Source organism: Arachis ipaensis, chromosome B10, assembly GCF_000816755.2.
Source record: "Arachis ipaensis cultivar K30076 chromosome B10, Araip1.1, whole genome shotgun sequence".
NCBI lineage: Eukaryota > Viridiplantae > Streptophyta > Magnoliopsida > Fabales > Fabaceae > Arachis > Arachis ipaensis.
Genome location: NC_029794.2, coordinates 78,398,065 through 78,409,105, shown reverse-complemented (window position 1 = coordinate 78,409,105; position 11,041 = coordinate 78,398,065). Strand labels below are relative to the sequence as shown.

Sequence of the window (11,041 nt, the reverse complement as noted above, 5' to 3'; positions counted from 1 at the left end):
GGCATATCTCAAGGAAACCATTTCAGAAATCAACTCAATATCAACCGATTTAACTCATTTCTAAAGCTTTAAAGAAACGGCTCAATAACAAATCATTTGTCCAAAACCAAGTCAATTAAAGTAAACCAGGCTGATTTCAAAAGTGCGTTCGGCTTTTCACATTATCAAGATAATTAACTCAATTCATCTCAATTCTCAATGGATCAAACTCAGATTTCAAATCTTTAAAGAATTAACATCAAAACATTATATTTCACAAGCCGCACAACAATTCAGCCAAACAAGCATCCTTAACCATTCGAGACAATCAAATAACACACAAGGCAGATACAATTACCAAATACCAATTGTCTCATATCAGTATCCATATGTAATAATTCCAATACATAAAACATAGTTTTTGGAAAGCGCCCCTACCTCAAAACACAAATCCATAATCCAAACGCGTCACAGAATCCTTTCCGCCTCAGCCTGAGATCAACAATCGAAATTCCGGCAGCCAAAACCTCGGTTCCAAGCCACTTTCGCAACAGTCTCAACAACTCTAATCGCAACATACAACAACCGAAACTCAATCGTATAGCGATTAATGCCACAACCTCAGCGTATGATAACAGAACAGTAACTAAAGGACTTTCAAATCAAAAACGCTTACCAAACCGAAGGAGGAACGGCTGAACCGACACAGCGGCGGTCTCCGAACCGGCTTGGCGGCAGCCCGGTAGCCACCCCAAGCGGCAGCGGCGACAAATTCCAATCACGATGACTGAAACCAACAGGCAGTGACCATAGTAACCTCGGAATTCAAAAAGGACAGAAATCCCAAATAAAACCCTTACCGGCATTGGATCTCGACGGCGGCAGAGGCATTTTCCGGCGACGGCAGCGGAGTCTAAAGTGGCAGAAACGGCCAGAAGCTCCGGTGTGGCTCCGGCAGCCACAACCACTTCTCCGGCAGCCATTCACAACAGGCGACGACCACCGCAGCAGCTGGCTGGACGGCGGCAGCTTCTGACGGTAATGGAAGCTCCGGCGGCGTCGCGGGTGGCTTCCCCCTCTCTCTCGCGTCGGGTTCTTCTCAGACGACAGTGGCGTCCTCCATTACTGGCGCCAGGGCACGACGGCGACGCCAGGTTGAGATGGAATGGCGATGGCGAAGGCACGGGTAGCGGCGGCGGCGCGACGCTCTTCGCGAAGCCTTCCTCCCTTCTCACGCGCATGCCCTCCCGTCAGACTCTTCCTCTCTCGCCTCAGTTCCGATCTGTGACGGAGGCGACCTCGCGAACAGCAGCGGCGGCCTCAACTGGGCAGGGCGCGGCGGCAGAACGGCTCCCCACGTGTAGCTCTCGGCGGTGGCGGCAGAACCCAGTGGCGCCGGCAGACAGCCCCTTTCCTCCCTTCTCTCTTCCGTTCTCCCGATTTCTGCCTTCCCTTTCTTTCTCTTCGTTGGTTTCTCAACTTCACAGTATGTGTGTGTGTGTGTGTTTCGCATAGGGCTGCGCAGAAGGAGGATGAAGGAAAGCCTGGAGGCTGCGCAGCGTGAAGGAGGTTAGTTTCAGGGAATGGGTGTATCAAAATTAAGGTTAGGGTTACTTTTGTAATTTCAAATAAAAGTAGGGGTTATATAGTAATTGAAACTCAATTAAATTCAACACTAATTATATATAGAAAATACTATTTGTTCATCACTTTCACAAATTATTTTCAATAAAATGTCCAAATCAAATAATTAGAAATAATATACTTAATTTCTTCATTTTCCAAAATAGCAGTATTAATACTTAAAATATTACTTATTCAATCCAAACCATATAAAATCCTTATTATTTCATAACTATCAACTTTATACTTTAAATATAAAAAATAATCCAATAATTATAAAATTGGATAATAATCATAACTTATCTCAAATCTAATAAGTCAAAACTTGCCTTAATTATTTTTAATAAAAATAATTTCTGAAATTAAGGCTATAAATAACCATATGATCTGAGACTTGGTCATAATAAGACTTTTCAAAAGTTCTGGGCCTTACATTCTACCCACCTTATAAAAATTTTCGCCCTCGAAAATTGATACAAAATGAAAGAAATTCTATAACAGTTCACCTTTGAATACATTTAAGAAAGAAGCAAAATATCTCAACATATAAACATATATACGGTTTTCAAATACTTGGATGGTCGTATGCATAAAGGTACAAAGGCAGGAGTGTGATTGTAAAGCAAACATTATAAGATAGGCTCAATGCACAAGGTCATATGATCTCAATGCCTTACAAACTTGAGGTGCCAAAATAGGGTGCAAATCAAGATAGGCGTTCACAAAGCAAAGATGACATGGTTCAAACATGTGATGGTAAGGCAGAGCATCGAAGGCTATAAACATGATGGGATTAAAACGACGTGCTTAACTTCCGCACACTAATCTCTTATCAACCTCAAAGTTTCAACTTTCTAACTCCATCAAGCACCTTACAACCTCATAGCCGATTATGAGCCTAACACCTGCAAGTTCGTTTGCAAGGGGCAAAACACCCACAACTCATCATAACGTTACACACCTACCGCTTCACCTTCCATATACACATATCACATCTTAGGGAACTAACGCATCGCGTTATTACGTCTACAAGTCGCACGTGATATCAAAACAATTCTCGAGTCTACTCAGAAGGATACAAGACTCTAGCAAGGAGGAACAACATCAAGGATAATGCTCATAGATTTAAGAGAATGTATCCAGTTCCTAGATAAACAAAGACGCTCAAGCAATGAAGTTTGCTAGAAATAAATTAATTGACAACTCCAAAAATAACCCTTAGATCAAGGTAGTTCAACAGGATCAATAGGAAGAAAACCAGCGCATCAGTTTGAAACAAACTCGAGCTGAGTCGAGGAAGCATGAGGTTTACAGAAGAGAATATTTCAAACCCAAGACAAAGCTCACAGAACTCAAAAGCACGATTAAAAGTACTTCCAAATACATTGTTCACAAAGGAACCGAAACTTGCGGAAAAACCACTTCGAAATCTAAAAGTAAGGTTAATTAACAACATCCTTCAAGCGAGTAACAAAAGCATAATCGTGGCTTTGCTTTAATGCAAGTTCATGTTGAAATAGATTTTGTCGAGTTCTAAAAACAAGGTGCACACGGGTTTGGCTAAAGGCTAAATTATTTCTTCAAATATTTTAGAAAGGTAATTAGATGCACAACTTAACCAAAAGCAGTTCATAAAAATCGGGAGAGAAATCAAATGCTTGTTCAAAAATTCTCAAAGTTCATATTCAAACAAGCGTGTATAGCATTCATAGCAAGGATGAAAGAGGAAGTTAAACTCCTTTTAGAAAGGAAACTCCAAGGTAAAAATTTGCACACAATCTGGTAAGGAAATAAGTGGTGCGTTACAAACAAACCGGTTTCCACTAAACAAGGAAGCTTTTCAAAACTTCATTTAAAATGGCGGATGCCAACTTTAAATTAATTTCGTCAAAATTAGACAATGGTTCTAATCTCAATCAAACAACAGAAAATAAATTCCGTTTAATATTTCTTCAAAGAGAATTCAAAACTTCTTTAAAAGGTTCAAAACAAGACTCCAAAAAGGTTCTTGAAATCACTATCTCAGAAGAACATTCAAGAAGTTTAAGATGTACTGAAAAGGAGTCAAGCCATACAAGAAAGGATCTTAAATCAAAGTAGTTCAAACAAGATTCACTAGGCATGAGTCATCAAACAATCTTTCAATTGATCCAAAAGAATACAAAAGTCATAGGAAAAGACAACTCAATCATTAGTAATTTTTCAAAGGTAAATCTTTAACTAAAAACTCTTGTAGAGAAAATGAGAGAATAAACAATGCATTAATTTGAAACGAATCAAACTAACTCACATACGGATGAGATTCACAAGAGAGGACAAACCAAGATCAATGGTAATTTTCACAAGATGTAAAAGGTTAGTGATGACATGCCAACATGTCATGTTTTTCTATGCTTTTTCATTTGTTTTCAATAGATTTTATACACTTTCTTGAGCCATAAGCAAGCCAATTGGGTATATTTTTACTGCCCCGCAATGAGCATAAACGAACATGGTGGCAACCTGCAGTGAGGCCAACTGACCTCTGCACCTTCGACGGAGTATAACTTGAGCTGTAGAGCTCCAAATGATGTGCTCCCAACGGCATCGGAAAGTAGACATCTAGGGCTTTCCAAAAATGTATAATAGTATGGGGTGGACAATATGTTTGAGCCTCCAGAACTGGCATTTTCGACCACGTTTGAGGCAAACGTCGCCTCAAACGCTGCACACCAAAGCCAGCAACCTTGTCCTCTTCGTCGCCTCAAACGCTGCACACCAAAGCCAGCAACCTTGTCCTCTTCAAATGAGCATAACTTGAGTTGTAGATGTCCAATTGAGGAGATTCCAATTGGGTTAGAAAGCTGACATTCAGAGCTTTCCAACCATATATAATAGTCTATAGTTGGCATGAAATTGGTAACGTTGACAAGAGGACAAAGTAGCAACCCATACATGCACACAAGGGGGCCAACGTTGGAGCAAAAGTTTGACCCCTAACTTTTGCCCCAACGTTGGTATCAGCAAGGAAGGGTGCTGATGTGAAAAGTTGGAGCAAAAGTTAGACCCTAACTTTTACTCCAACTTTTACTCAAGCTTTCATGATTCCAACCCGGTTCAATTCGGTTCTCTCTCCAAATCCAAGAGCAATCAACCAAGGCCTCTATCAATCCAATTCCATCAAGAGCAAGGGCCCATTATCATCACTCAAAGGCACAAGAGATAGTTAGAATAGAAATTTCATTTTAATTGTAATTTGTTTTAAATTTCATTTTCATTTTGTAAAAATGCCTATATAAGGCATCATTCTCATTTTAGAAAAGGGAGGCCCGAATAGAGAGAATAGGGGGCGAGCTCCACTAGGGAGCATTAGGAATACAGAGCTCTCTCTCTGAGTTTCATTTTCTGTTTTGAATCTTGAATTGAGATTGGAAGGAATTCTGTTTTCATTCTCTATTTGCAACTTCTCTTTACTTCTTCTGCAATCTTTTTTTAATTCTCTGCAACCTTTCTCTTGTTGAATCAAGGAAGGATCCACTCCTGAGATCTTCAACATCCTTTTAAATTTCTGCAAATTAAGCACAGTCACTTTGCTCTCTGATCTCCTTGTTCCCAATTTACTTTCCAGCACTTTTGTTCCTCTGCATTTTACATTTGAGCCACTGTGATCTGAATTTACTTTTCATGCAATTTTAATTTCCTTGCAATTGTTCTAATCTTTGATTTACTGCTTTCATTCAATTTCCCTGCACCCAGTCTCCTTTACTTTCATGCAATTTACTTTTCTTGCAATTTAAGATTCTTGCAATTTATATTTCTTGCCCCTTAAGCTACTTGCCAATTTACTTTCTGCACTTTAATTTTCCTTGTCATTTACTTTCTGCTGCATCAATTATCACTCAAATGTTAGCTTGACTAAACTAATCATCCACTAAAGTTGCTTGATCCATCAATCCCTGTGGGATCGACCTCACTCCCGTGAGTTTTATTACTTGATACGACCCGGTGCACTTGCCGGTTAGTTTTGGGTGTTTTGGAGAAATTTGTTTTTCCGCTAAAATATCCCATCAAGTTTTTGCTGGGCACCAAAAGTTTGCGCCAACGTTAGCCTCTAACTTTTGGGCTAACGTTGGCACATGAAAAACACAAAGGGAGAGCAAAAGTTTGCGCCAACGTTAGCCCCTAACTTTTTGGCTAACGTTGGCGCTATGAGTGTGCAAGGGGTATACTTCCAACAAGAATAACTTGAGCTACAGAGCTCCAAATGAGGTGATTCAAAAAGCAATGGAAAGTAGGAATCGAGAGCTTTCCAAGCATATATGGCACTACATGGTGGACACTAAAATTGAGGGAGAAAACGGCCCCGCAATGAGCATAAACGAATATGGTGGCAACCTGCAGTGAGGCCAACTGACCTCTGCACCTTCGACGGAGTATAACTCGAGCTGTAGAGCTCCAAATGATGTGCTCCCAACGGCATTGAAAAGTAGACATTCAGGGCTTTCCAACAATGTATAATAGTATGGGGTGGACAATATGTTTGAGCCTCCAGAACTGGCATTTTCGACCACGTTTGAGGCAAACGTCGCCTCAAACGCTGCACACCAAAGCCAGCAACCTTGTCCTCTTCAAATGAGCATAACTTGAGTTGTAGATGTCCAATTGAGGAGATTTCAATTGGGTTAGAAAGCTGACATTCAGAGCTTTCCAACCATATATAATAGTCTATAGTTGGCATGAAATTCGCAACGTTGACAAGAGGACAAAGTAGCACCCCATACATGCACACAAGGGGGCCAACGTTGGAGCAAAAGTTTAACCCCTAACTTTTGCCCCAACGTTGGTATCAGCAAGGAAGGGTGCTGATGTGAAAAATTGGAGCAAAAGTTAGACCCTAACTTTTACTCCAACTTTTACTCAAGCTTTCATGATTCCAACCCGGTTCAATTCGGTTCTCTCTCCAAATCCAAGAGCAATCAACCAAGGCCTCTATCAACCCAATTCCATCAAGAGCAAGGGCCCATTATCATCACTCAAAGGCACAAGAGATAGTTAGAATAGAAATTTCATTTTAATTGTAATTTGTTTTGAATTTCATTTTCATTTTGTAAAAATGCCTATATAAGGCATCATTCTCATTTTAGAAAAGGGAGGCCCGAATAGAGAGAATAGGGGGGCGAGCTCCACTAGGGAGCATTAGGAATACAGAGCTCTCTCTCTGAGTTTCATTTTCTGTTTTGAATCTTGAATTGAGATTGGAAGGAATTCTGTTTTCATTCTCTATTTGCAACTTCTCTTTACTTCTTTTGCAATCTTTTTTTAATTCTCTGCAACCTTTCTCTTGTTGAATCAAGGAAGGATCCACTCCTGAGATCTTCAACATCCTTTTAAATTTCTGCAAATTAAGCACAGTCACTTTGCTCTCTGATCTCCTTGTTCCCAATTTACTTTCCAGCACTTTTGTTCCTCTGCATTTTACATTTGAGCCACTGTGATCTGAATTTACTTTTCATGCAATTTTAATTTCCTTGCAATTGTTCTAAGCTTTGATTTATTGCTTTCATTCAATTTCCCTGCACCCAGTCTCCTTTACTTTCATGCAATTTACTTTTCTTGCAATTTAAGATTCTTGCAATTTACATTTCTTGCCCCTTAAGCTACTTGCCAATTTACTTTCTGCACTTTAATTTTCCTTGTCATTTACTTTCTGCTGCATCAATTATCACTCAAATGTTAGCTTGACTAAACTAATCATCCACTAAAGTTGCTTGATCCATCAATCCCTGTGGGATCGACCTCACTCCCGTGAGTTTTATTACTTGATACGACCCAGTGCACCTGCCGGTTAGTTTTGGGTGTTTTGGAGAAATTCATTTTTCCGCTCCAATGGTGGCTGGGAGTATTACCAAGAAACTGCAAATTCTGAGCAGTCAACTCACATGAGAGATTGTCCAACCTCACCTCCCACTTCTACATTTGAAAATTCTTCATCACCTAAATATGCCTCAACACAAACTTCCACGAACCTAGGCCACTCAAAGCTAGAGATCATGTTCAAAAAAAATGAGGAGGAGGCAATGAAAGCCTGGAAATGGGAAGAAATTATCCGTCAGAGGATGAATGAGCACCTGGAGAACATAAGGAAACACTTAGAACCATCAAACAGTAAAAATCAATCTGTGGGAGAGGAAGTGGAAAAACAAGAACAAAAGGTCCTTATGTTAAGTGAAAGTGCAATGAAGAAGGAGGAAAAACAAGAGGAAGAAGCTACTGAGTCAAGTGGATTTTTAATGAAGAATGAGGTGGTTGAAAATGAAACCACACTTGAGGTGACAAAAGAACCTGAACACTCACAACCTCCACAAACCTCCCTGGACCAAAACGCCTCAACACTTGAATTTGTGATTGAAAGGTATGAAGAGGAGATGAAGAAAGCTTGGGAAGTCAACAAACCTCCTCCATAAAAGAGCTATTAAAACAAATGTTGAGTGTAAAAGAGGAAGTGGAGGAGCAAGAAAGTGAAGAAGTCATTCCAAACTCAAGTGAGGCAGAGAAGTACATAAAGGAGGAGTTCATGGAACCACCAATACAAGAGACTCTTGATGAAAAGAAGACTCCAACAATCACACAACCACCAAGACTTGGATTCAAAGAAGTGAAGGCAATTAACAAAAGCACCAAGAAGAGGATTGTTACCAAACTACCAAGGACAACATTCAAGAGGAGGTCAACCACAAGCAATCCAACCCCTGGACCAATAGCAAGCAAGCTCAATCAAGCCATGTACAAAAGAAAGCTTGCTGAGGAGAAACCAAGACAGGGGGTAATAGCTGAATCTTCTCCTCCTTTGAAGTCATTTCTCTTAATAAATTGGAAGAAGAGGAAGAAAGTAAAGAATAGGTAGACAGTAGGTACATTTCTTTTCCTTGCTTTGTTTAAATTTCAATAAATTGGCATATGGTTACATTATAAGTTTGGTGTTGCCCTGCAACAAACTGTTTTCCATCTTCATGGATGATTGCATCAATTTTACATGAAAGTGACACACCAAGATTCTAAGTTTGGTGTGCCACCTATTTTTCTATGCAAATCAATCCAGCAACATCACTTGTCTGTATAATCATATTGCCTTTTACAATGTTATTTTTCTTCTTAGTTGGATAATTTTTGTTTTCTCTTTGTTTCATTTATTTACTTGTTTTTAATGCTTTCCTTCATCCCGGATCTCAGGACCCAAGAGACTAGAAAGCCAAGTCTAGATCTCAATGCCTTCCTAGATCCAATCAAGAACAATTGCAAAGAAAATGTAAATTGCAAAGAAAGTAGATGAAAAGCAATTAACCGAAACTGAATTTAATTGTGCAGTAAAATTAAACAGAGATATCTTAGGATGAGATTGAAACAGAATTCCTTCAATTCTCCAACCCAAGATCCAAGACAATTGTAATTGAAATTGAAAGCAAGAAAACTAAGAGGAAGGGAATTCAATTCTCCTTCCCTGAGACTTAGAAATTAAAATTCACTCAACACCAAAAGCTCTCCGAAAACTCTCTATGAAAACTAAAAGGGAAAGCCCCTTTCAAAACTTAAATTTTAATCTATTTATACACTTTCTTCAAATGGTCTTCAAGGCTTCAATTGGGCCTTTGCTCTTGGTGGAATTGGGTTGAGAGAGGCCTTGGTTGATTGCTCTTGGAGTTTGGAGAAGAACCGAATTGAACCGGGTTGGAATCATGAAAGCTTGAGTAAAAGTTGGAGTAAAAGTTAGGGGTCTAACTTTTGCTCCAACTTTTCACATCAGCACCCTTGTTTTGCTGATACCAACGTTGGGGCAAAAGTTAGGGGTCTAACTTTTGCTCCAACGTTGGCCTCCCCTTGGTTATTCATGGCGCCAACGTTAGCCAAAAAGTTAGGGGGCTAACGTTGGCGCAAACTTTTGCTAGTCCAGGGAGTGTTTTTCATGTGCCAACGTTAGCCAAAAAGTTAGGGGGCTAACGTTGGCGCAAACTTTTTGTGCATCCAGGGAGTGTTTTTCATGCCAAAAGTTAGCCAAAAAGTTAGGGCTCTAACTTTTGCTCCAGCTTTTGCCCAAAAGTTAGCCAAAAAGTTAGGGGTCTAACTTTTGCTTCAGCTTTTGCCCAAAAGTTAGCCAAAAAGTTAGGGGTCTAACTTTTGCTCCAGCTTTTACTTCCTGGTTCATAATTAATCCAAAAGTTTGAGCTAAAGTTTGAGGGCAAACTTTTGCTCAAACTTTTTGTTCTCTCTTCCTCCTAGCCCTTCCTTCTTGCATCAACCTTTCTCCAAGCTTTCTTCACCTATCATTAGTCAACCAAACACATCAAAGCTATGCTCAAAATCATGAGATATTCATTCTTTCATAATATGTGACAATTATAGCACAAAACCTCATGAAATAGCATGAATTCATACATGGTTGATTAAATCAAAGGAAACATGAATATCTACCCAATTGGCTTGCTTTTGGCTCAAGAAAGTGCATAATTCAGTTGAAAACAAAAGAAAAAGGCTAGTGAAACTAGGCTAAGTTTTAAGGTAAATGCAGCTCCATAATCCAGTAAAAATACAGGCGGGGTATTGGAAATAAATAGTTGTTAAACTGTATAAGTAATCTCAAAGTTTCATATATAGAAAAGTATATATCAACTCAACAGCGATTCATAAAATCTCAAAATTGGCTGTGATAACTGTCAAGTAAGAGAAAAACTGAATCAACAATTTCTCAAAGAATGGACTCGGAATTCAGAGTTAGAAGGCACAACGCATTAAGACAAGTTCAAAGCTATATCAAGGAATATGTGAATCAGGAAGAACTCAAACAGAAAAAGACAGAAACAACAAGGATTCCAAACAAGCATATGCAATTGAGATCAAACAAGAATGCATATGAATAGAGAAATAGAGTGGAAACATCAAATTACTTTTCGAAAGGAGTAGCAAACAAGAACTTCAAGTTAGGACATAAAAGAACAAGTCGACTCGAATGAAATTCAAGACAGAACTGAATAGCCTCGAGAAATAGTTTCTAGCGTTCTCAAAACCCGCGATTCGCTTTACCCAAAGCTCGTATTTCATCTATGATAACCCATCAGTGCTTTCATATACAAAATCCACTAGTATTAAGCTGGCCAAACTTAATACCAAGAATTATGCAATGCAAGACTAACAGCGTTAAATCAATAGATCGTCATGTGCATAAAGCTCTAATCCTCGTCATTCGACAAGACCTAATACATGATAAACACTCAGAGTATGCAATTGAAGCATAGTCAGTCCATTCCTTAGGCTCTACAGGAAGAACTGCTCTGATACCATAATGTAACACTCTAACTACCAAAGCTCACGCTTCCGGCTGTGCAACTCTGATAGCTCGGACATTACGACAACTTTTATACTATTTAATACTATAATATGAGCCTGTTTAAAACTTTAAACCGCAATA

General features: G+C 39.3%; 1 protein-coding gene across 2 annotated transcripts in view; it reads right to left on the bottom strand.

Annotated features, from left to right (window-relative positions):
- Positions 207–11,041, bottom strand: part of LOC110268222 — a 12,224-nt gene continuing 1,389 nt past the window's right edge. The window contains exons 1-2 of one of the 2 annotated variants that reach the window (XM_021114121.1): positions 656–1,425; positions 207–544 (exon numbers count right to left, since the gene is read on the bottom strand). In XM_021114121.1, the coding sequence (XP_020969780.1) occupies positions 414–544; positions 656–962 (438 nt within the window). In that variant the 5' untranslated portion in view covers positions 963–1,425 and the 3' untranslated portion in view covers positions 207–413. Of the gene's footprint in view, positions 545–655; positions 1,426–11,041 lie in introns of those variants that run through there. The other variant, XR_002356334.1, reaches the window with a different exon arrangement.